The sequence below is a fragment of the Spermophilus citellus genome (genome assembly GCF_964194105.1).
Source record: "Spermophilus citellus genome assembly, chromosome: 14".
NCBI lineage: Eukaryota > Metazoa > Chordata > Mammalia > Rodentia > Sciuridae > Spermophilus > Spermophilus citellus.
In genome coordinates this window covers 41,869,525-41,897,061 of record NC_138194.1, presented here as the reverse complement: position 1 = coordinate 41,897,061, position 27,537 = coordinate 41,869,525, and the positions used below count along the sequence as shown (strand labels likewise).

Here is a 27,537-nt window from a genome sequence, read left to right as displayed (position 1 = left end):
CTGGAATACTAATATAAAGAAATCATCTTTTTAATGATTTGTTGTATTTATTTATTTTGCATTACAATTCTTAATACACTATTATACAATAATTTATTATATCTCTGATTATATATAAGGTATGTTGACACCAAATTCACATCTTCATACATGTATTTTGTATAATTATGAGGGTCTCCTTTCACCATCCATGCTATTCCCCTTCTCCGTCCCTGTCCCTCCACCCCTATTCCCTATCTACAGGTAATCTTCCTCCCTAGAAATCACCTTAAGATCAGTTTCCAGTAGTACATTTTGTCTACAAGTAGAATTTTTAAAATCTCAGGTTCTTTAAAATCACTTCCATTACATTTGGAATTTTTCTCTGGCCATTTCTTGGTCTTGTTCAATTCTCTTGCTTGGTCCATTCCAGGGCTCTCTCAAATCTCCCTGCCTTAATGGAAGCAATTTTTGTAGGCTCTCCATATCTGAGGTTCCGAATCCACATGTTTAATAAATCTTGGATAAAAATAAATTTTTAACAATTCTAGAAAGTACCAAAGGATCAACATGAATTCGCCATACACTTAGAGCTACACTGAATCCATGAAAATGAAGTGATGTGTCAGCATTGTTCTTAGGTTATTATAAGTAACCTAGAGATGATTTAAAGTATGTGGGAGGACATCCAAAGATTTTGGCATCTGTAGGAGTCCAGGAAAAATTAAACCCTTGTAGATACTGGGATCTACAAGATGAACTGGGTTCAAAAGAGCTAGCTGCAAGACTAAGCTAAAAAAAAAAAAAAAAAAAAAAAAAAAAAAAAAAAAAAAAAAAAAACAGTGAGAAAGCACAGGACACAGAAGTAATTTTCATATTGAGGGTAGGATGGCTCTGTGACTTAAGGGTCAGCTTCCACACTGGAAGGCACCTGGAATCTCTTTATTTTTATAGCAGGGGTGGCGGGGGCGGACATACAAAGGAGTTTCGATCGGAGGTTTCAAAGGGGGTTTGCCCAATCCCATTGGGTAACGCTCAAGTCCAGAACTGAAGCAAACTTCTTTGCCAAGCAAAGGTGAGGGCCACTTGCCTCGAATAGTTTGAGGTGTGCGATGCCAGACCAACACCCCCTTTACTCAAGACTGAGAAGGGAGGCTTAGCTCTTGGGCAGGGCGGCCTCCCACACTAGGGAACAAACTATATATCCAAATTTCTATATAAGGACCTCTTAAGCAAAGAAAACAATCACATAGAGAAACAAGGCTTCCAGTCTGACAATTCCTCTTCCCCATAGCACCACCAGAGTAACACTCCTGTACTTCTGTAGGAAGGAAGTATTTATTTAGCTTTCTCTCTTCAGTGCTTAATACATATTCATTGAATGGATGAGAAGACCCATCACACGGATGGTCATGGTTCTTTACAATCCTCTTCTTCAAGGGATTTGTAAATTTTAAATCATTTTTTCACACTGTTACATGCATTTACTTTTTATGACCAAACTTGCCCAATTGTAACTTAAAAAAAAAAAACTTTTGAAATTTCTAAACATATATGAATAGACTGGAGTGTCATGTTTGGATAATTGTTCTCAGAAGACCATGTGCTAAAGGCTTGGTCCCCCAGATAGACACTACTGGGAGGTGGCAGAAGCTTAGAGGTAGGGTTAGTGGGAAGTTTTCAAGTCACTGGGACACATCCTTGAAGGGGATAATGACACCCCAGCTCCTTTCCCTTTCTTACTTTGGCTTCTTGGTCATGAGATGAACAGGTTTGCATGTTCCTGCCCTCATGTGCCATCACAGGCTTGAAAACAATAGGGCAAGATGGTCATGGACTGAAACCTTCAAAACTGTGAACAATCTTGTCTCTTTCTAAGCCGATATCTCAAGTGTTTGTTAAATGAGTGGAAAGCTGACTAAACACACAGACTACTGAGAAAATTCTAGACATCATCACTTCATCCACAAATACTTTAGTAGAAATCACACGAGAAACACTCTTAATAAAAATTAGGACTGAGAGCACAGCTCATGGTGGAGTACATGCTACACAGGTATGCAAAGCCCAGGGTCCCATTCCCAAGCACTAATAACAATTCTTTCATTTCATCAAGTATATAGTCAGTGTTCATATTTTTGTATTTTACAATAGAAAACAGTTTTTTTCAATTATATAAATGTCTTCACAGTCAGTTTGCTCAAATAAAAATCCAAATAAGTCCATATTACATTTAGTTGATATGTCCATTACCATCTCTTAATCTAAGCTAATTTTCTCACACTACGAATTTTGAGGAATACATCTCTGTCATTTTCCTATACCCACATACTCCCTTTAAATTATTGGTAAGATTAAAAGACTTGATCAGACTCTGATTTGATCTTCTGATGACAAGACTTCAGAGGAGGGGCACAGGTATTGCCTTTGCTTTAGAAGGCACTGGGAGCCTCAAGTGATAATATTTATTACAAGACTTCTCCAAAACGTCTTACCTAATGGTTTCAGCAGCTACTGAAGATTAATGTCTAGATCAGAGGTTGGCAAACTTTTGTGAAGAGCCAGATAGTAAGTATCTCTAGCTTTGGAGGCTAGAAAGTCTCCATCACAACTATTCACCTCTAACGTTGCAGAGGAGGTCAGATAAGTTCAAATACAAACAAATGGGTGGGCCTGTGTCCCAGTAAAACTTTACTTAAAGAAGTGGGTCAGATTTTGCCAATAGGCTATAGTTTGCTGACCCCCTAGTGTGATCCATATTTCATACGGATTGAAATTTTATCATTCCTCCTATATTTATTAGCTAGAATTTGTTAGCAAAGAACTTAAAATTTAGTGATACTGAAGTACAACTTGTACAAGGAAAATAAACAAAAAACTTCATTATACTCTTTTATAGAAAGCTTTCAAAAGGTAAGATTGAATAAACAGAATCTTTTAAAAGTCATAACCAGTAGTTACTAAAATATGGAGAAATCAGATTTTTGCTTCTAGTTCAAACTACATAATTACCTATTCAATTTGAAAGAGTTGATTTTATACCAGTTTCACTGTTGATGAACATTGCTTTATAGCACCGTAACCACAATGATCAAGAGCACTACATTAACTCTAAGGAAAAAAATAATGGGTAGATTCAGAATCCTGTCCATCATCTTCGGAGAAATTAGAAGGATTCACCTTTAAATGAATGTTTAAATGTTTTAAATGAAAAACATTTAAAGTTATGACAGCAACTTATAAATCTACTTTCCTTGTTAATTTCTATCTAACAAGAAGAGAGAAAAATCCTATGTGATCCTACATTTACTTTTAAAAAAACAGGCATGGGAAAGGTATGTTAGTGTACAAACCTCTAAGAGCTCTCCTACCTTTCTTCCTGGCTACCATTGTGCTGAACATGATTAGCTGTGTGCTGTTCAAAGTAGTATTCCTCCAAGTTAAGTAGCAACAAGGAAAACCTAAATTTGGGAGAGGAAAGAGAATTCTTTTATATTTAGTTTTTAGAAAGTATGAGCAAGCAGTAAATGTAACATGTCTTCCTCCAAGTGCTTCTTCTCATTCCTTAATTTAAAAGCACTTATGGAGCATTTCTTGCATGCCAAGCACTCTTCCCTAGCTACCCAATGGCAGGGAGAAACACACAGACCAGCCTGCCTCGTGGGTCAAATGACCACCGTGTCAAAAATAAAATCACTCATCAAGCAAATGAGGGATTCACTTATAGAAATCTCAAGTTTTCATGAAATTAAACTTTTCTGGCCTGAAGAAGCTTGGTTCTCTCAGACCTATGGAATTTTTAGTTTCTACTGAAGGAACATGCCAGGCTTCCCCACTTCTTCCCTACCAATGTTACAGCGAGATCGCAATAAATCACTGAGTCAATCTTTTTTTTTTTTAACATGAATATTTATTGTGCAGATTATACATACACATTCACTGAAAAGGAGGGTAGGCAACTTTTTAATTTATTTTTTAGCTGTAGTTGGACACAATATCTTTGTTTTATTTTTATGTGGTGCTAAGGATCGAACTCAGGGCCTCACACATGCTAGGCTTGTACTCTACCACTAAGCCACAATCCCAGCCCACTGAGTCAATCTTAAAGCAGGAGACGGAACCTTCTTTATTCACCACCTAGGGGGTCCAGATTCACCAACTGGGGGTCCAAGGGGCAGGCTGCAAGTCTACACTCTTTAACCCCCTCTAGGGATTAGAATATACCTTTTATATTATAAGTAAAGCATGTCAGTACATTAATCATAAATGGCTATTGCTATGATTCAAAACCATAAACAAATATAATGAGATCTAAAATCATAAGCAGACAGGGAAGTGGGGCAAAATGACCCTAGCTGAGTAAAAGTTAAAGAATGGTTACTAACATCTAGACAAACACTGACATTTTATGCTGTTAGAGTACATTGCCCAAGAAAAATGGAAACCCAAAAGAGAACAATTTTACACTGTATAAAAATTGCCATTTTGTGCAAATCAAAACTACTCTAAGATATCATCTCACTCCAGTCAGAATGGCAGCTGTTATGAAGACAAACAACAATAAGTGTTGGCGAGGATGTGGGGAAAAAGGTGCACTCATACATTGCTGGTGGGACTGCAAATTGGTGCAGCCAATATGGAAAGCAGTATGGAGATTCCTTAGAAAACTGGGAATGGAACCACCATTTGACCCAGCTACCCCTCTCATCAGTCTATACCCAAAGGACTTAAAAACAGCATACTACAGGGACACAGCCACATCAATGTTTACAGCAGCACAATTCACAATAGCTAAACTGTGGAACCAACCTAGATGCCCTTCAGTAGATGAATGGATAAAAAAATGTGGCATATATACACAATGGAATATTACTCAGCAATAAAAGAGAATAAAATCATGGCATTTGCAGGTAAATGGATGGCGTTGGAGAAGATAATGCTAAGTAAATTTAAGCTAATCCCCCCAAAACAAATGCTGAATGTTTTCTTTGATATAAGGTGACTGATTCATAGTGGAGTAGGGAGGGGTAGCATGGGAGGAATAGACAAACTCTAGATAGAGGAGAGGGATGGGAAAAGAAGGGAGGGGGCAGGGGAATAGCAAGGATGGTGGAATGTGATAGACATCATTATCCCAAGTACATGTATGAAGACATAAATCAGTGTGAACGAACTTTATATACAACCAGAGATATGAAAAATTGTGCTCTATGTGCGTAACAAGAATTATAATACATTCCACTGTCATTTATTGAAAAAAAAAATAATTGCCGTTTTGTGTTGCCAAACATGCTATGCTAAGCAACTGTTAATAGGTACAGAGGGAGAAACATTTCTTACATGAAATGTCTCAGGGTAAAATGGAGTCTGTTTGGTCATTGTCCACATAGCTGGCCCATAACACCAACATCATATCTCATAGTGATTTGAGTTCTTCTTATTACTCCGACAGTACCACGTGCCTCTAGGACACAGGTCCTGGTAGCACCTGTCATAACCAATCTAATGCTTTGTACACAATGGTATTTAATATGTAAGTAAACTGAATGGAATGAGGTTGAATTATAATTCTTTAAATTTTAAATGCTTTAAACTTCTAAAAATAAGATAGGAAGATTAAAAAAAAATTGAGTTGCATGGCCACAGAAAATATCTATGGCAAAGAAGTAAAAATAAGCATTGTTTGTTTTGATAAGGACCAGGAAACATAACAGCATCTAGAGTTACGGGCAAAAGTGGTCATGAGAAGTGTGGAGTTGTGGTGTGTTAGCTAAAGATATTCAGATTAAACGCAGCGGATTAGGCACACATGCTTCTTTTGCTTCCTTCTGAAATCAGACTAAAATTTGATACCTCAGAAAAATCACCACTCAGGAGAAAACCAAGCAGGTCCCGGGACTTCCCAAAAGTCCAGAAATGGCAGTTATCAAGTTCCAAGACAGCACCTAAATACAAACGGCGATCCCAGGATCACCAGCCCCTAATGTGAAAGAACAAGATCAAAGCAAGCAGGAAGAACGCAGCTTGAGGGACTAGAGACAACGCAGAGAAGACAAGGTCCAGAGACCATAATTAATATCCTTACAAGCAGGAAATTATATTCATGACCCAAGAAAATATTGCTCATTTTAAAAAAATAATCTGAATGACCAGATGTGGTAGTGCACACTTGTAATTCCTGCTCCTGGGGAGGCTGAGACAGGAGGATCCAGATTCAAAGCCAGCCTCTGCAAAAGTGAGTTGCTAAGCAACTCAGACCCTGTCTCTAAATAAAATACAAAACAGGGCTGGGGATGTGGCTCAATGGCCTTGTGCCCCTGAGTTCAATCCCTGGTACCGCCCCTACCCTCCAACAAAAATAAATTCTAAATCAAAACAAGAGTGACTTATAAAATTAATGACAGTAGAAACCAGTTTTATTATCCTACTAGGTAACTTTTATTGACCTGTCATTCCATTTTTAAATCCATGAACAAATATCAGTCATAAACTTGGTTTGATTCCCAGTAAGTATGTATATATGAGTATGTCTTAGATATATAAATATGTCATAGGTGTGTGTGTGTCAGAGAGGGAGGGTGGAGGGAGAGAGGAGGAGGCTAAACTACCAGAGCACAATATGAAATGCTCAATACTTAATCTGAATTCCAACATAATCACAAGATTTAGGATGGCTATGTTATGGTCTGAGCCTAATCAATATAGATCACAGATTATAGATTATGAGATATTAGTAAGTAGGATAATAGGATTATATGATAAGTGATATAGAATAAATAATGTTAAGCTATCTCTAAGATATTAAAAATTGTTCTTCTGAACTTCATGTGCCCACAAATGTGCTTGAACCCAGGCTGTGATTGTCTGCTTTCGCTCTGCTAACTGCTTTCTCAGCCCTTGTATCTTGCTTGCTGGCCTGCACCTTCAATTTGGAGGATGTGTTTTTTTTCCCCTTATAAACCCCTTAGAACTCGGACCTGGCGCTGTTTCTGGCAGAGATAATTTGGTTCTGCAGGGAGCAGTCCCAGCTGGCTAAACAACAACAACAACAACAAACCTCTCTAATTTGGACAAAATTCGGACTGAAAGTATTTTCTGAGTGATCAACCCCCAACAGTTAGAAACAGCCCTTTGATGTATCTGATGATTTCCAGGAAGGTTTTAGACCAGGGAGATTTTAATTACTTTGTCCCTTGTTTCTACCTTATGTTTCAATGTCTGGAAACCCTCTGCTTAGGCTGGAGCTGTGCACTTCTTTATTCTCTCTTCTGATCTCCCTAGTTCCTCCTCTTATAGAGAGGGAAAAATAAATAAATAAGACAATGACATCATTTTATAACTATGAAGCACAAGCCACCTTCAGAGACAACCAGTGCTTCCACATAGTTACTAAACATGTTCATATCAGCCAGGCATGGTGGTGCATGCCTATAATTCCAACAACTCAGGAGGCTGAGGCAGGAGGATCACAGGTCCAGGACAGCCTCAGCAACTTTGTAAAAACCTGTCTCAAAAAAAAAAAAAAAAAAAAAAAAAAAAATTAAAAAGGCTGGGGTAGCTCAGTGGTAAAGCACCCCTGAGTTCAATCCCTAAAAAAGTTTATATTAAATTTTATTTCAGAACTGAAGTCATCATTTTAGCAAATACATTAATATAGCCACCTCAATTTATCTATATGCATATTTTGCATTAAATGTAAAACACCTGGAGCAGGTATATAATTAAATCATATTGTTCAAACTTAATAAGGAACTTTTCCCCTGTTTACTAGAGTATATAGTTAAATCTTTAAAATTTTTCTACTTAAAAAAATTATTACAATTAAGTTTCATGGGTTTTACAGTAACTTTCAAGCTCTATTCTAATTTTGTTAAAAAAAATTGCCATACTTTAAACAAAATTAAAATGGGGCTGGGATTGTGGCTCAGCAGTAGAGTGCTTGCCTGGCACGGTCGAGGTGCTGGTTTCAATCCTCAGCACCACATAAAAATAAATAAACAAATAAATAAATAAAGGTATTGTGTCCAACTACAACTAAAAAATAAAAATAAAAAACCCCCACTGTTTTATAGTTGTATGATCTAAATCATTAGTATTATATCAGACTGTAAGTTATTTCTTTAGGAGACTGTGACACTGCATGTTCCTAGTTTAACCCACTTTTATAGAGTATGGGGTCATTCTCTTTAGATACATTTCCTTATTGAGCAAGTCAACTTTATTAAAAAAATGTTGTCGTATCCTTGTGTCACCTGAATTTTTGTTGTTGTTTTTTTATACTGTGAGTTGAACCCAGGAATGCTCTACTGTTGAGCTACTGCCCCAGCCTCTCCCCATCTTTATAATGGTTTTATATATTCTTTATTCTGTTTTTTTTTTTTTTCCTTTTTGGTACCAGGGAATGAACTCAAGGGCACTCGACCACTGAGCCACATCCCCAACCCTATTTTGCATTTTATTTAAAGCCAGGGTCTCCGAGTTGCTTAGGGCCTCGTGAAATTGCTGAGGCTGGCTTTGAACTCACGATCCTCCTGTCTCAGCCTCCAGAGCCGCAGGATTACAGAAGTGTGCCACCACACCCGACTAGCCCCAGCCCCCCCCTTTTTTTAATACTTTTTAGTTGTAGATGAACACAATATCTTTATTTTATTTATTTATCTTTATGTGGTGCTGAGGATCGAACCCAGTGCCTCACACATGTGAGGCAAGCACTCCACCACTGAGCTACAAACCCAGCCCTAGCCCTAGCCCTTTTTATGTTTTATTTTGAGACAGAGTTTCACTAAGTTGCTGAGGCTGGCCTCAAACCTGTGATCTTCCTCCCTCGGTCTCTCTAGTCACTGGGATTACAGGTCATGTGCTGCTGTGCCCGGCAATGCCACCTGAATTTTAAAGCATACTTATATGTTTAATACTTAGCCAAGAACATAAAATAGTTCCACTCCACCCCTTAGGGATAGCCCTGCATCCACAGCGACTTGAGAATTATTCGACATTCTGTTGATGAACAGTACTGACAGTTTTATAAGTCAATCCTGTCTCCAAATTATAGATGTAAGAGAAGCTTCACTGTGAGAAGTTGTGATGTGAGCTCAGTGGGAGAAAGTACTGTGACGTCCACAGGGGCCTGGAGAGCCTAGGGGCATCATGTGTTTGCCATCTATACTCTGAATACCTCATATCCTTGCATTTAATGACAATAGTGAGCTTAACAAGGGAGTTGGTTTAACCAAACTGGAATTTTTAAATAGTTTCTGAAATAAATAAAAAATTAAGAAACTGGTAGACAGGGCAAGATTGCAGTCCTGTGACTGACACTCTCCCCACAGGAGATGCCCCCAATAATCTACTTGACAGCAATATCTGAAGAGCACTGTAGGGGCAGGAGCTGTGACACCTTTCCTCACCCACCATAAATGGGTGAGCTGACACTTGGGTAACCATAGACAAGCTAATAAGAGAAAAGCAAGACCAATGTAGTTAACCAGTTTAACATGATATGGAAACTTTCAGTAATAAAAACTCTAAGACATGGGGAAACTGCCTATTATTGTGCTTAGGTTTGATGGACAATGGACATCTGTGAAGACAATGACTGGACAAAAGGGTCACAGACTAAGGGGTAACTTAGCAAGGCCTGTCTGTCCATATTCTTCGAGGTCCCTCTGGGCAGTATTCCTTCTTCTAGGGTGTGGGAAGGACCCCTCTGAAATGAAGGGAAGAAAGGTGATTGACCTTCCTTGGTTTTATGACTTCCTTTGGGGGTGAAATGTTCTAGTTTCTATGACCCACTTTGAGGAAGAGGAATTCTGGTTTCTATGACTCATTTGAAGGGAGAAAGAGGCCAGAAGAGAGAAGGCTAGAGACTAGACTTTGGTTCTGAGGCCACTGGTAAGGCTTTCCAAGCTCTAGTTTAAAGTATTCAACATGCCAAAGTGCCATACGTTAGTGTATCATTTTCTTTTTGTTGTTGTTGTTAAACATTTTTTTTAATTGTAGATGGACACAATACCTTTATTTTTATTTATTTATTATTATGTGGTGCTGAAGATTGAACCTAGTGCCTCACATGTGCATGGCGAGCGCTCTGCCACTAAGCCACAATCCCAGCCCTGGTGTATCAATTTCTGAACCCTAAGAGAGTCATTCAGACAATATTATTTCAACTAACTATACCAGTCTTGATTTCCACTTTAATTCTGCTACTAAGATATCATAAAAACAAACCTTATCCTTTGCCAAAATTCAGATGATCTAAATCTACTGCATTTTCTGGGCCTATAAGTCAGAACTCTATTAAGAGAGAATAGATAATGTGATTTGACTTTGTAGTAAATTCATGCTGGAGATTGGTGACAACTTCCTCTTCTAGTGGTTTCTAAACCATCTGTCTTATCTCCAATTAGCACTAAACCTATTTATGTGCATGTTCTTTGCATTCAAAGTTCCTAGATCACTGAAACAGTTCTGCTTCTACTCTCAAACTCTCCTAGGATGTTACCCCAGGAGCCATGAGCACATGGGTATCCTCTGCATCTTCGAAAAGTTGATCCTGTGTCTTTAGTCACATGATCAGTGTCAGGCACAGAGTACAGAATAAGAACCCCTTTCTCTGTCATAAATCAATGTTAGACGACCAGACTGGGCCCTAGGCCAAAGCCAGTACTTCCTCATTTCAAATACAACTTTAGAACATTTGCTTTGCCTTTATTTTTTTTAATCTATAGCATTTTTTAAAGCCTCTACTCATGTGGGATTTAACCTTTTGAAAGCATTAGTATTTAACCTTCTTGATTCATATTTAGAAAATATTGTACAGTTGGAGGAACACTAACTGTATAATCACTCTATCTTCTTGCCCGATCTATAACTCTGCAGAAAAGATCATTTCAATAGGAAGTTCAAAATTATAATTTTGAAGATTCCAGAACTGTCAACTAAAACCTATCATTTTGTTTCTTGAAACTTTCAATATCTGTTTTCTTAAATCTATAGTTTCAGTAATAAGTAACATGATATGACTGCTTTTTCTAGCAGCTTCTTCATTGCTATCTGGTTAATTAATTGTTTAATGTTCAGAATTAAATAAAGTTCCCAAGCTCTCTGTATTAGGATTAATTAAAACTTCAACAAGGAAGTTAAAGAACTGTAATTAGATCTAAGCCTTCAGCAGGTATCAGGATGGCCACTTCCTGTTTTCTGATCTACACAGGTACCCATCTGCCATTTCTTTCCACCCACTAACTTGACCTATTACAAATGAATACATTTATGTTATCTTTGTTCCTCTTTCCAATGTGTTCTCTGGGCTTTTTCCTTCTGGTCATGAATTCCTGTAAAGATGTATCATATCTTCCTTTCACTCAGAGATCACTGTCTCTCCTGCTAAAGGGTCTTTCCTTTTATGTAAATACATAGATTTTTAGTACTTGAGGCTGGTCCTACCAAGTTTCAGCAATATCTAACACACATACTAATCCTCCTTTATAATAAAACCTGGCTCATTTTATTAGTCATATTCTACATATTTGTATAGGAACCTCTGAGTGATTAAGTAGTTTTTTTCATGGAAATTACTAGCCACTCCTTCCCTAGAGAAGTACTTCATCTCAGAGGTACTATCCTCCAACATCCAAATTCACTGTTTCACCTATCCTTTTTAGACCTCCTTCAGTAGTAAGTTTAAGCCCTATCATCCAGTCAGACTCTAGGAAAATGATATTCCCCTCTGACTTGTGTGGATGCCAAGACAGTTCTTATAATGACTTTCCTTGACACCACCAAAAAGCCAGTTGTTTCTTTCTAATCCCAATATTCAGCAATCTTGAGAGAAAGCTAAAAAACATTTACCTATGCTCTCAAAGTCTTTCAATTTTCACAAGGGTCATAACCCATGACAGGATGTTTCACAAGCCTTATCTACACCATGAAAATAAAGAAGGAACTATGGTTGAAGGACAAACAAGTAAACCAAACAAACCCAGTGTGAATGCACACTTGCTGTTATGTAGAACAGTGCTTCTCACACTTGTAGTCCTCTGGGCATCTTGTTAAATGCAGATACTAATGCAGATCTGGGGAAGTGGTGGCTGAGATTCATAAGTCTAACAAGTTCTAGGTATGTTCCTACTGCTTGCCAGGAGACAAAGATTCCAATACCCACGTAAACCAGACTTCAACCATTCCAGAATCATTCTAAACTGGGAAACCATGAAAATAAGCACAGGCCTCATATTTAAAACAGTATGTTGGGCTGGGGATGTGGCTCAAGCGGTAGCGCGCTCGCCTGGCATGCATGCAGCCCGGGTTCGATCCTCAGCACCACATACAAACAAAGATGTTGTGTCCGCCGAAAACTGAAAAATAAATATTAAAAAATTCTCTAAAAAAAAATAAATAAAACAGAGTATGTTACACTGGAAAAGGGGCTGACCTTAGATGAGAGAATATTAGTGCTGGCCTCAGCTCAGCCAGGATGTAGCTGTTTGACCTTGGTCAAATCACTTATGTAGGCCTTATGTTCCACAACATAAAACTGAGGGGAGATACAAACTAGATTCTCTACTTAACCAGTGAAACTATGGACTTGCTAACTAAACCTGAGCTTAACAAAGTCAGTAGGAATTTTATTTCAGGTAAGATAGCAGTTCAAATGTCTAAAGAAACAATCTCACTATAGATGTTCTGAAATTGCTAGAAAAATTATTATAAAAATCTTTTTGCATCCTTGGCTGAGCGGATGAACAAGTAAGGGAGAGTCCTGGAAGTACAAAATAAACTCAAGTAGATATCCTGTAAAGTCAGCTCGCATTGGGAAAGTCTTTTTTTCACCTGGGGCTTTGCCTAACCCTTCAAGAAACAGCCTAAATTTATCAGAAGCAAATCCAAAGGGCACAGTAAAATAAAACCCAAGAGAAATGAATGGGCTCCCTTTCCCTTCCCAGACAAAAACACATGCAAACTTTCTGGAAAAAATACACTTTACACTTAGGCCTGGGAGACTTCTTGAGGAAATATTTCCAAGGAACAAAAAGCCACAATGAAAAATTATAAAACATATTACTAATTAAGAGTCAAGGAAGCAACCAAATTACTTAATTAAACCTGTAAAGGCCACAAAATAGTCCATAATCTGCAGCTGGTTATTCTATAGTTATGTTTAAAAAGATAAAATAACCAGGCAGTTATTAAAATGAAAGAAAAAGAATTAGAAATTTAAAAGTAACTGAAATTAAAATTTTCAATAATGGGTTAAACACCAAATTAGGCAGTTTCAGAGAAAAATTAGTCAAATGTAAAATGGGTTTAAATAATCCATAATGCACAAAAGAAAAATAATGATGACAAATATTAAAGAGGCATATAGAACAATAAAAGAATAAAGGAAAAGCAATACTCCTAGAGGCCTAGCCCCCAATTTTCCAAAACTATTTCAGCTTTAGGAACCCTAAGCAATTATAAATAAAGAAATCTGTATCTAGACAAACAGCAAAACACTACAAAGATGAGATATTTTTTTTATCTTTTTTGTTTGTTTGTTTTCAAAGATGAGATATTAACAGTAGCTAGAGAAAAGACAGATTACTTAGAAAGAGCAGACTTGAGTAGTACTGGTTTGTTGCAAGCTACAGTCCCAGAAGCAAAGGTGACCTCTTGAAAAGCTTCACTGAATCCTGATCCTGCTGTGGCTGTGGGTTTAAGGCAGTCACAAGACTTGGACCCTAGGGCCCTAATCATGCCAGGCAAAGTACCAGTTCTTCCCCACCAAACCTTGAACACTGATGCCACAAATCGTGTTCCTACCCTGTGACATCATACTGACTTGGCCCCCAACAAGCTGGCGAGGGAACAAGGACAGCCCACAGTCACAAATGCAGAGCTGGTCAGTTGAACCAAGGCTTCCCCACAGTATAGCCCTACTGCTTCCTAGTCCTTGGCCTGTCCTGGAGTCTCTGAGAGCCTGAGATTGGCCCAGCCAGGCAGCTGTGTGCTGTCCCAGGAGGACACAAAACATGCTGCTGCTGAATTTTTTTTTTTTTCTTTGTCCCTGATTCCTTTCTTTAAAACGCTGCTCCAGCAAGTCTGAGGCAATATTCTCTGGTTATTTGCCTTTACACTGTCTTCAAAATGCTGAGAAAATGATAAATCTAACAAAACTGATATAAAGAAGGGCAAAATAAGAATATGTTCAGACAGACAAAAACAGAAGCAGTTTACATCATAGGACCCTGATTTCAGGAACTTCTGAAAGATAGTCTTTAGGAAAGAAAAAATAATTTCATAAGAAAGATATGACATATAAGAAGGAATGCTGAACAAAGAGAAGTGTAAATAAGTATGCAAAACTATAGAAGCATTAGCTGGACAATCAGAAAGCTTAATGTATAGATTTTAAGTAAAAATAAAAAATACCAAACATCATTTTAAAATTTGGAACAGGAAAACAGAAATTAGGTACCCAAGATCCTTATACTGTTAGGAGGGTAAATTATCAGGTAAGCCCTAGAAAAGCAGAAATACATGTTCCGAGAGCCTTATACTGTCAGGAGGAAAGCCCTAGACAACTAGAAATAAAATTTATACCTTCCATACTCTTCAGGGAAAAATGAAAGAGCAAGGGTACTTTATTTAATTCAAAGAAGAAAAAGGGGAAAAAAGATACAAGAGTAAAATTAAAAGCAGAAATGAGTCAAAATGTATTTGTAATAATAATACATACAACTGGACTAATTTAAGATAAAAATTATCAAAATTAGAAAAAATTATTGTCAAAATGTATTTTTTAAATAAAGTATTTTTATAATAAAATAATAAAAGGATCACTGTATTCAGGCATTACAGAAAAGCATGAAAATGCCAAACTGCATTCTGTAATTTCTTTTTCAATTCACACCGCCATCAGCAGTGAATGAGTGTCTTTCTTGTCAAAGCATTATTGACATTACACACTCTCACTTTGAACAATCTTTTCAGATTTGTTCGATAACAAATCTTATTTTATGATGGTAAATTGTCTCTCTCTGATTAGCAGTGAGGTTGGAAAATAAGTTTTTATATTTTTACTGGCAATAAGTGATAGTTTCTTTCCATTTCCTGTTTGTTGTTTTCTGCCATTTTTCTGTTGATGTCTTCATCTTTTTAAGTGATTTAGAAGAGTTCTTCATATATTGAATGTTATAACATTCTGGTATATTTGCTATATGCCTTTAAATTATCTTTATCTGAAAAGTTTTGCATTATAAAGTATATTAAAAATTTTAAAAGCTTCAAAAAAGAGTTAAAGTGTAAGCCATTTATTTTAAAACAAATGCCTAATTAAGGGCACAGAAATGTTAAAAGAAGGGAAAATTCTATCTAATACAAATAACCTGCAAGAAACCTGACATAGATATATTAATATAAGACAAAATAAAAAAATCATTAATTGATGCAAAGAGGTCATTGTATGTTCATAAAAGATTTACTTCACCAAGAAAATAACATTTCTAAGCTATTCATGAGATATAAGTTAAAAAAACACAAGGGCTAGGGGGTGTAGCTCACTGGTAAGGAGTTTGCCTAGCATGCTGGAATTCGTGGGTTCTATCTCCTTTGCCATAATCAATCAATCAATCATGCATAAGTAATAACCAAGAAATTTTTGAAATCTATGAGTTGGAAATTTTATGATGCATTTCTAAATATCTGACAGGTAAAAGATGAAATCACAATGGTATTTAGAAGAAACCAAGCACTGAATCCTTACATGGCCATTTATATATTTTTAAAGACATTTTTAAATGCAAATCATACAGCAAACACACTCAAAATCTATTTATGGGTCAATTCTTGTGCCTTCTCAATAATAGCCATTTTGGAAGAAGTTAATGTGGGAGAATAAGCAATAAGGGTATATAGCTAATATTCATTTGGGGTAAGGTTAATGGAAATTCTCAGTTACAATATATGTAATATTTATGTCTCTCCTGTGTTTTTTTTAATGTGAGAAAAAAAATGAACCCTATTTCTTTAAGTTAGGCAGATTTCTTACAACTGATCAGCCTTCCTAACTAACTGTTGATTCTGCAATTTTCCTTTTCAATAGCTCTCATATCCCATGAAGAAATATTAAAGGACTGGGGTGACCCACCAGAAATGAAAGATTAAACAGGAGTATAATAAATCATTTTCTATTTACAAGTGTTTTTATTTATTTATATTGCAGTATGGGAATTGAATCCAGGGCCTCAAACATACTAGGCAAATACTCTACCTCTGAGCTGCATTCCCAAACTTTTCTTTAGTTCTTTTGTTTGGAGTCAGGGTCTAGCCAAATTGCCAAGGCTGAACTAGAACTTGGTGATCCTTCTACCTCAGCCCTGCCCCCAGCAGCTGGAATTATAGGCCTGTGTGGCTACACCTGGCTCAACGTGTTTGTAATATAATGAATACAGGCCCAATTGATTAAACAAACATGTTGAGTAAAAGAACTTAATATCAGCATAATCAAGATAATTATACACCCATGCAATGTCTAAAGCAAAGTCTTAGAAATGCCTATAAAACTATGAATGTAATTATGTAGGTATCCAACAGAGAATTAAGATCACTAATGTTTTCTCCTAAAATGACTATATACAAACCACAACTAATTTATTCTGTAACATTATGGAGATAAAACTATGACTGTGTCTCAGGGGACTATACCCCAGTTACCTAAAATTCTGCATAACTTAATATGAAAATCAGTGTAGTCCCACCACCACAGCTAGACATGAAGACAAAAAAAAAAAAAAAAGAATTAATCTAATACTCAATCTTAAAATAGAAATATTTAAATGGTATCAGTTTCAAAATATCCTCATCTGCTAACCCAATGACCACATCTGCTATTCCTAACAATTCCAAAGAAATCATGTGAATTGTAATTTGACATTTTTAACAACTAGTAAATTAATATGGCTCCTGCCATCTAAATCTTAACCAGGATTCTAGTGCACTTAATCTGAATGGCCAAGTGTCTGTTTCCTAATTCAGAAAATTATCAAAGCATTTCTTTACAAACATCACTAACAAATGGCCCAATTGTGTAGTTATTCTCTTGAGAAGTCTAAGGGTGGGATTACCATGTTTAGCAAATAAAAATACACAATGCCCAGTTAAATTTGAATTTAAAATAAACAACATACTTACACAAAAAAATATAGTAAAATATTTTACTATACGTATATCCCAAATCTTGCATGGGATATATTTATACTAAAAAATAATAAATAATTACATACCTGAAATATGATTTAACTGAGTATCTTGTATTTTATCTAATATTCCTAACTGGGATTCTTCCTCTGTCATCTTTTAGATGCAATATACCACACTGAACCTGTCCATTCTACTTCCTATAAACATCCAGAATCATTCCAATATTCTCCATTCCTTCTGTTGCCACCAATGAAAGAATCTCCAAAACAATCTCTCTGCTTCTGCTTTTATAAAAACTATCACCTCCTCTAAATTTGGCAGCATCAACGTAAGAAAAAAAATACTAACTTTAAATTTCTTTTTTTGTTCAGGGTCATAATTTGTTAGCTGTAGAAATCTAAAATCCCTAACTTAGCATGAGATAAGCCAATGAGCTCATAAAGAAGAGATGAGGCCATTCATGGATAACCTCAAATTTCCCAGGGAAAGTAACAAGTATCCTAGATGTGCCCAAGCCAATGGTCTACATGAATCTTGCTAATGTGTGTTTACTGTTGCAAAAGAATAAGAAAAAACTTTGCAGACAAAAACAACAACAACAAAAAAAACACAACTTTGCAGAAATGGTAAATTTGGGGCTTCATAAATGTTTAAAATTCTCTTGCTTTTCAGATGAATTCAAGGACTTATAAAAGAGACTGCTTGATTCCAGTCTATACCTCATTATCAGCAGTTCCTATAGTTCAAATCAATATTCTATGAATAACACCCTACTTTAGAGTATATCCATCAGTCCAAGGATGCAAAGCCATTAAGCAGTGTTTTAAGAAATTTGGGTGGTAAGTAGAATCCAAATAAATATAAAACATGTTCCACAAAGTTTTCAAATTACTGACACTCAGGGATGGTTGATGCATCCTGATTGATAAATATTTTGGTTGTGAGAACTCTTAACTCCCAAGATTGCTAGCTGTAATGTTTTCTGATCATTGGACATCAACAAAACTGCCTATACATGGAAACAGCAAGTGCAGAAGATTTTTGTAAAACTGCAGAGCTGTATAAACTAACCAAAGTAAACAAATTATTTCCATCAAAATAAGAGGCAGAACTAAAGAAAACAAGTTTTCCTATATATCAAAGAAGCCATACAATTATTATATATGACCCTCAGGACATAAAACGTGACAGTAATTCAAGTGTTTCCAAGTTCTGACAATGTTCATTTGGATTTTCATCTATTTAATACAGAGTACCAGCAAGTCTTGATATTGTTGATATTAACCTTTCTATAAGAAACACGCCTTATAAATACAGAGTGTGAGTTATTTTAGTTATGGCCCAATTGTTATTTAACAGACAAATATTCTGTGACTAAAACCTCATCAACTCCTCTGCCCCCCACTCCAAAAAAAAAAAAAAAAAAAAAGCTTTTGAGAGCCAAATCCAATGTTTTCTGTTTATCTTCTCCACAGGACAGAAATGAAATTTCACACTAAGTAATCTGGAGAGACCAACATTACAGATTAGAGAGGTACGAATATTTGGATGGAAGGGATTGAGTCAACACCTACAGATGTACAGGTGCAGATTCTACAAAAATTGTACATATTCAGCTGAACTTATACTTGCATGTATAATCTGCTTTCTTGGTATCCGTTCTGAGACAACTTGACAGATTGGCAGCACTAGGAGATAACTGTAATTCTCACAACCAAAACTGTGTTTGCAAAATGATTTACCAAGAGTTTCTTTTGGCACTTGGCTAGGACCACAGACCTGAGAAATCAGAAGAGCTGTTTTGGTCACCAGCAAGCATTAGGAAGAGCCTAAGTGAACTTTATTTTACTTTTTAAAATTAATTAATTAATTAGTTCTATCAGTTATACATGACAGTAGAAAGCTCTTGGATTCACTGTATACAATGGAGCAGAATTTTTCAATTCTCTGGTTGTGCATGAAGTAACTGCAAACATACATGTACCTAGGGTAATGATGTCTGTCTCATTCCATCCTATCCCTTTGCCCCATCCAAATTTCCTCTACTTATCCCATGCACTGCCTTGCCCTCCCCATATGAACGGGCATCCTCTTATCAGAGAAAACATTCATAAACCATAATGTTATTCTCTTTTAATGCTGAGTAATATTCCATTGTGTATATATACCGCAGTTTCTTTATTCACTCATCTATTGAAGGGCATCTAGGTTGCTTCCACAGTTAAGCAATTGTGAATTGTGCTGCTATACACATTGATGTGGCTGCTTTACTGTAGTATGTTGTTTTTAAGTCTTTAGGGTATAGACCAAGGAGTTGGGATAGCTGGGTCAAATGGTGGTTCCATTTCAAGTTTTCTCAAGATTTCCCATACTGCTTTCCATAGTAGTTGAACCAATTTGCAGTTCATACACACCAGCAATGTATGAGTGTGCCTTTTCTCCACATCCTTGCCAACACTTTTAACAGACATTTCTCAGAAGAACAAATAGAATCGATCAACAAATATATGAAAAAAATGTTCAACATCTCTAGTAATTACAGAAATGCAAATCAAATTACCCTAAGATTTCGTCTCATTAAGTGAACTTTCTTCAAAGAGAATTCTGTGGATGGGATGAGAAACTCAGAAACTGCACTGCTGTAATACCCTAAATCCTTAGGGGAACGCGGGTGAAAAGCACTCGGCCCGCGCTTGCGAACGGAGAGCCCCAGAACAACTAGCCCACTGCTGGGGAGATGTCTGCGGAGCAGGCGGTGGCAGGGAGGACTCGGCTTTTCTCAGAATGAGGCCTTTCGGGCAGCCCTCCCTTCGGCTTACGGCAGGGAGCTGGGCTTGCATTTGTTTGGTTCGGGGAAACAGGAGCGGTGCCTTGGGAAGTCAGCGTCACACCCGTGCAGGCGGGGACGGTCGCCAGGCTGCGCGGCGCCCAGTGCTCGCACCCGGGTCCAGACAAGGACGTTTCGGGGTATGAGGAAGAGGGGAAGTGAGCCCAGCCGGCGTAGCTGCGCTCCCCGGCGAACGCCAGGCTCCCGGGCTCGCGGAGGGACGCGCGCCAACTCAGCGCCGCCTTCCGGGTGAGCCGGCCCACGCTGCCCGGCCGGCTTCGCCCAGGACCGCTCTGGGCCCGGGCTCGGTTTCCCGCCCCTACACCCGGCAGGCGCCACCCCGACCAAGACTGGGGCCTAAGACACGCTCCTCGCCAGGCCTCTGCCCGGTCCCCACGCCGGCTCCCGTCCCCACGGCTCTGGCCGGCGCCCGCTCCCTACTCGGGCCTCTGGTCCCAGTGCCGGGCTCGGACACACTCCCGGTTTCCGCTCCGGCCACTCAGGTCCCCACTCCCGGTCCCGACCCGGCCCTCAGCCCCGCGCCCTCCCCGCAGCCGGCAGCCCGGCCCTCCCACCCAGGGTGCGCACCTCTCCTTGGAGTAGAGTTGCAGCTGCTGCTCCTGCTGCTTCTTCCGGATAAACGCCATGGAGGGCAGGCGCGGGCGGGCGCGGAGCGCACGGCAGGCCCCGCCGCCGCCCGCCGAGGAGGTCCCGAGCAGCCGCGGGGAAGGCGGACGGGGCGGCCGTCCTGAAGCGTGCAGCTGCGGGCCTGGCTTCCCGAGCGGCGCCGCTGGGTGGCCGAGAGCCCGACTCTGCGCCCCAGGGGCCCCGCGGCGTCCGGCCGCGCTCACCGCAGCATCCTCGCGTGGGGACTCCGGCGGCGCAGTGACTCAGGCCCGGAGGAGGGGCGCGCGGTGACCCGACGCGTCCCACACTCGGGCCGCCCCTGGAGTCCGCCAAGGGCCTGAGGCCAGAAGAGGCACGGTTCTTACACACGAAACGTTGCGCCGCTTTACCAATCTTCACAGTGGGCTATTTAAATATTTTACGAATGAAAATGGATGCTTGCCCATAAACCACCAATTTGTTGGCTGCGGGGACTTGAAATAACAATGTTTTGGAGTTTTAGATTCCAAATTTCAGTTGTTGAAATAATTGATCCCATGACTTTTTGTCATTTTAATAACAACTTGATTGAGATATAACTGACATATCAAAGAATTCACCCGTTTAAAGTGGTTTTTAGTATATCCATAGACATGTGCAATTATCCTCACAGTTTTAGAGCCTTTTCATCACCTTGACCTATCACTCCCCCAAACCACCCCTCCCAAAGGCTCTGACATAGCAAACACTAATCAGCTTTGTCTCCGAATTTGCCTGATGTGGACATTTCAAATAATGCAGCCATACAATATGTGGTCTATGCTGTAAAGATTTATCGGTGCTGTGGCACAAATCAGTACTTGATTTTTATTGCTGGAATGAGTTCCATTGTATCAATATACTATATTAATTTCTATATTCATCAATTGATGTACATATTGGTCCATCAATTGGTGATTAAGAATAATGCTGGCGTAAACATTCACGCATCAGTTTTTCTGTGGACTTGGGCTTTTGTTTGTGTTGGGTGAAACTGAAATCCAGGAGTGGAATTGCTGGGGCATATGTAACTCCATCTCCAAACTTTGAAAAATAGCCAGACTGTTTTCTGATGTGGCTACCCCCATGTAACACTCCCACCATTAGCAGTGTAGATGTGTTCTAATTTCTCCACATCTTCTCCAATACTTGTTATTATCTGACTTTTTGATTAGGGCTATCCTAGTGGGTATGCCTGCTATTCCACAGTGGTTATGACTTCCTAAAATACTCTGAGTATCAACTTATGATTGTTTACCATTGAGGGATGCTTGAATAATATGCTTTTAAATTATATGATTACTCAAACACATCTAATATTAAGACCCAGTTTCTTCAGATTTAGATTTTAAAGTCTCAGAGTGAATGCATCTCAGCTCTCTGGTAAGTGGCAGGACTCTGGTGGGGAAGGCAGGAGAACCAAGAACAAAATCTGGGACTGGGCATTTTGAATTTAATTCCTCTCAACAACAGTGGACAAAATGCAATATATACAATGGACGCACATTAATATTTTTTGGAAGAATTCAAAGTACCCGAGTTCTATGTGCTTTGATTCCCTTCTATTTATCCAAGTAGTACACAGAACCTATTACTGGTAAACAGATATCAGAGACCTTGGGTCATTATTTCTTAGTATATTGTGATCTTGTAGCCAAGATAAAAATACATGAACAGGTACATGATGAAATGAGATGATGAGATTTGCCAAGAGGTACCACATGAACCCATTTTCTATGTGAGAAGTACTGCAATAGATACTATGAATTCAGAGAAGAGAAATTAAGTACGCTAGAAAAAAGGTGAGAAATAAATAAACAAATCAGACTATAAGTTTTCTTCTTTTGGTTAAATATTAAATAAAGAAGTAAAACTGGTAGGTGGAGAGAGACAAAGATTCTCTATTTGATCAAAATCTAGCCAGTTTCCTCTGACCCCTCCTAATTAGGCCTTGACCATGGCCTATAAAAACTAGATTCAGCTCAGATAATTTTGTCTTCTTCTTCTTCCACTTTGAAAGAGTTAAACAAGCACTGACATAGTTTCTAATAGTTCCCTAAGATAACCCTAACCCCCTGAAAGTTCCTGCTCAAGGCTGCCCAAAGAATTTACTGTTCATTCCAGTCTACAATTGACATAGGTCCCTTATCACTCTTTCTCACATTTGCTAAAAAGGGCTTACATTTTTAATCACTAAAAAGAGTGATTAAAAGAGTGATCATTCAAAAGTCCCTTTGAGATATGTGTGCCTCCTACAACTCAGAAGTATCTTTCTCAAGGACCCAAAAGCTGTTCCTTTGAAATATAATCATCAGGAAGTATAGGGCCTCTATCTTTCAGTCTCCCTGAGAAGATAGGCTCCCTATTCAATAATTGCCAGCCAAGGGCTGGGGATGTAGTTCAATGGTAGGATGCTTGTCTGGCTTGCACAAGGTCCTTGGTTCAATCACCAGCGCTGAAAAAAGAAAAGATAATAATTGCCAACTAGCAGATATAGCTGTGTAATCACATTTACAAGGTCCTTTATAGTTCCTCATTGCCCTAACTCTACTGAGCCACCCATTGCCCTACTCCTTCCTTCCCCATTCACCCTTCAAATTTTCTAGTTCACCTCTGCACAAATCAAAGCTAAGTTCAGTTCATGCTGAGCCCCCTTCCCTACTGCAAACATATATTACTGATTAAAAACTATCACTTTAACTAGCTTCTGGCTTTGTATATTAGGAAAAGGGAAAGAAACATTCAAAAGGATTTTCTTGAATAATAATTCAGAATAGAGATGCTTCTGCTGTAACAGAATCCATGAAGAATTAGGAGAGAACTGCAACAGCTACTTCTTCTTCTTCCCACCACCAAGTCTCCACCCCACTAGCTCTGTTCCCTTATGCTTTGTCTTTGTTCCTGCTAATTTAAGGTGTAGCTGTTTCTATCAAAGGCCAACTTCTCTTTTTATCCCAACAATTTAGCTTCTGAAATACCCTTTCTGTTTCCTTCTTGCTTTGTCTATTTCTCATTATTGAATCATCCCCATCTAAATATAAATAACAGTTTTCAAAAAACTTTCCCTTCATCCCACATCTCCCTCCAGCTCCTCTTAGGAGAACTTCCTAAAACATCTTCCTACACATGCTGCCTCAATTTTTTTCACATTGCAACCTTTTCAGTGCATTTGGATTGAACTTCCATTTTCACCACTTCACTGCAGTGGTTCTTATCAAATCATCACATTCTTTGGTCACTTTTCTAGCTTCATCTTATCTGAACTCTCAACAGAACCCAGTGTGGCTGAACACAGCATTCAGTATGGCTCCTTATTGGAATACTTTTCTGCCTCTTAATTCCAAAGACCCAGTTTCCTTGCTTCTTTCTTACCCTTGTTTGATTTTTCCTCCTGCTAAACTTTTTTTCTTTTTTCATTCAGTCACAGGGATCTAACCCAGGGCCTTGTGCATACTTGGCAAGCACTTCACCACTGAGCTATACCCCCAGCCCTCCTGCTTAATTTTAAGTTTTTTGTTGTTTTGGTACCAGGAGTTGAACCCAGAGGTGCTTAACCACTGAGCCACATCCCCAGTCCTCTTATATTTGATTTTAAGACAGGATCTCCCTAAGTTGCTTAGGGCCTGGATAAGTTCCTGAGGCTTGCCTCAAACTTGTGATCCTCCTGCCTCAGTATCCCAAGCACTGGAATTACAGGCGTGCACTACAGCACCAGCTCTGCTTAAGTTCTCAATGTGATTATCTCTACTCACTGACTTGGTAATTTCAACCAGTTTCATGTAAGAGGGGCCAAAGGGCTGTGGAGGAAAGAAAGGTCTGATAGTTTTAAGTTGTTTGCATTTGACTCAGGGTAAACATCTCATCAACTTTGTCATAGGTGAAGTCTTCTGTTTGGGAGTTTGTGTGTGTGTGTGTGTGTGTGTGTGTGTGTGTGTGTGTGTGTATTAAACCGATTTGCTTTACTTTCCAAAGTTCTACCATGTGGGTACCTACCAGTAAAGACAGGAAGAAAAGTCTCAAGATTTAAAGCAACGTAAAAGTATTCAGTAGAGGATGAGTGAGAGATTAACTTTGAAATATATGTCCCTTAGGAAACAGGAGTTTTGTAGACAATATTGGACTTTCAATAAGGCTAAATAGAGGCTTAAACCAATCTTACCTTAATCTTTAATGGTTGACCTCTCTAGTTTGAGGCACTATTACCTCAAATGGTGGTGACTGCACATCTCAGGGGATGTGATGAACTCAGGGAGAGGATTCATCCACTTATCTTTTTTATTTTTATTATTTTTTTGGTAATGGAGATTGAACCTGGCCGCACTCTACTACTGACCTATACTCTAGCCCTTTCTCTCTCTTTCTTTTCTTTTTTTTTTTTTTTTTTTTAATTTTGAGACAGGGTCTTGCTAAGTTGCCCAGGTTGCCCTTGAACTTGTGTCCTTCTGCCTCAAGAGTTGCTGGGATGACAGGTGTGCATCAACCACACCCAGCTATCCCCATCTCCTCACAGATCTCAGAGCTGTATTATTCTGAAACTATTCTTATTCTGAGAGACTTTAAATTCATAAAACTCATCTTTGAGCTTTTTGTAATGTTTTGACTTCATAGACTAAGCTCTAAAATCTTTTCTAAGAACTTTGCACATATTTTTAAAAATGACCATTGTAACTGGGCCTGATGCAGTCCCAGCCAGGAAATTTGTTTAAGCCCAAGAATTCTAGGAGCGCCTAGGCAACATAGCAAGATGCATCTTTAAAAAAAAATTGCACTTGGTTGCAGAAAAGAAGGATCTGTAAATTTATGTTGCTCTTATTTGCAAAGCGTTCATCATCAGAGTAAACACCAACATTATCTTTACCTTTATTTTGTTCATAAAACAACAATAACAGTCTTTCACTGGTGAATATTTCTGAAGAATGCCTAAGGAAGTTATTTTTTAAAATTTGTGAAGGCACAAACATTTAATAATCACCATTTTGAAGTTTAGAAGTAGTAGACATTTTTTACCTAAAGAAAATAAGTAATCGCATTCCTTTATGTATGTTATGACTTCTTTTATGCCTTTAAACTTCTTTGTCTTTGCCTAAAATGACTTTCTATCTTTTTCCCACATTTCTCCAATATGCCCTTTAAGTTCTCAGTCAAGTTTTCCTTTTAGTCTTCTCTAACAAACCACAATGGAATTAATCTCATATTCACTCACTCGCATACATATATTTCACACTAATATATATATATATCAGGCATTGAGGTGTGCACTGGGTAGGTGCCTTCATGAAGTTCACAATCAGAAGAAAATTCAAACAGTGATTTCATCCTACCTTACGTTAATCTACTTCTCTATTTAGGTTAGAAACTTCTCAGGGAGAGAAACTGTGACTTGGTCTTTATATCCACAACACAATGTCTTATTCTTAGTGGTTGCCCCAAAATATTTGTTGGATTGAAGACTACACTGTCTTTTGTCACCACTTGTGTCCTGTTATGATTTGTCATACTGTAAGGAACAGAAAGCTCAGCCAACAATCAGAGTTCATTTTCTCATCACTGGCATAGATTGAACAACTCAATAGTGTTAAGTCTGGCATTTCTCTTAGTCCTGCAACCTTACAGTCATAAGATCACTGCTTCATCATGTTGATCATATCTCACTTCTAAGCAGAATAAGGAAAAATAGCAGAGTCAGTCTTGTGTGTTCCTTTTACAAGGAAACAGAAAGGGTTGCACAGTCTTTCACTGGCCTTTCCGTGTTGCATAGCAGCTGTGGAGGCTAGGAAAATATGTTCTAACTCATGAAACTCCAATCATGAAAAGCAACCAGGTAGAGAGAGGTTAGGGTGAGTCACCCAACCAGCAGGGGTACCCCATTACTAAAATGAAAACTAGACAAGAATATTCATGGATAGTTCTTAAGGAAGAAAGCTCCTGAGACTTTTAGTTTCTTCTTTTTATGTTCTTGATAAACAGTTATCACCTTTTATACCCCAGGAAGTGTTCTAGGTGCTAGAGACAGTGTCATGAATAAAAGTCCCTGCCCTTATGAACTTATATTTTGGAAAGACCAACAGATATAAAAAGTGAAAAATATAAATTTTGGCAGGGATAAGTACCATGAAGGAAAACAGAACATTGGGTAGAGTATTGTATGAATGGGGTGGAAACTCCTTTACATAAGGAGTTTTAAAAAGGCCCTCTGAGAGTTGATAGTTGAGCTGGTAATTACATGAAGTTCTTAAGGAAAAGCATTCCAGGCAGGAGGGACAGGAAATGCAGCAGCCCTGAGACAGACTTACTGGCACAGCACACTAGAATAAGGGGTGCTAAGGCAGTAGAGTCAAGAGGGTGCGAGGCCTGAGAGAGCACTTGCTTGTCATTAGCATTATTGTTGTTATTAATATGCAATGGAAGCCATTGCAGGTTTAAGAGCAGGTGCACGACATGACTGGATTTAAATTTTTAAGTCTGACCATTGTGTAACTAGCCTAATGGAAGCTTAGAACTCACACAAACAGCATAAAACATTAGAAAGGTAGGAAGAATGGCCCTTTCCTCTTCGCCTTTTGTTTAAATAAAAAAGAGAATTAGTTTGGTTTCTCCAGATTATGGATGATGTACATCCTATTAGTTACTCAGATATTATATACTAGACTATATATTAATATTATATGTTGGCTATTAAATATACATATATGTATATATGCATATATGTATATATAGACATTAATATTATATAATCAACCCGAGAAGGAGAGGAACAGCACTTACAATGCAGATAACAATACTAAAGGCCTAACAATTAGAGAAAAACTGTTGACTTTGAAGGAATTCTTTAGACACTGATTCAACAAACCCTGAAGCACCTTTTAACTCTGATTTCCAGGTAACTGAGCTAACAATTTCTGCAA

The 27,537-nt window shown here is 38.3% G+C and overlaps 1 protein-coding gene across 2 annotated transcripts in view; it reads right to left on the bottom strand.

Annotated features, from left to right (window-relative positions):
• Positions 1–20,958, bottom strand: part of NSMAF (neutral sphingomyelinase activation associated factor) — a 55,569-nt gene extending 34,611 nt beyond the window's left edge. For both annotated transcript variants that reach the window (XM_081266082.1, XM_081266083.1), the window contains exons 1-2: positions 20,576–20,958; positions 3,351–3,440 (exon numbers count right to left, since the gene is read on the bottom strand). In XM_081266082.1, coding sequence (XP_081122208.1) covers positions 3,351–3,440; positions 20,576–20,634 — 149 coding nt within the window. In that variant the 5' untranslated portion in view covers positions 20,635–20,958. The remainder of the gene's footprint in view (positions 1–3,350; positions 3,441–20,575) is intronic.
• Positions 20,959–27,537: the final 6,579 nt, after the last annotated feature.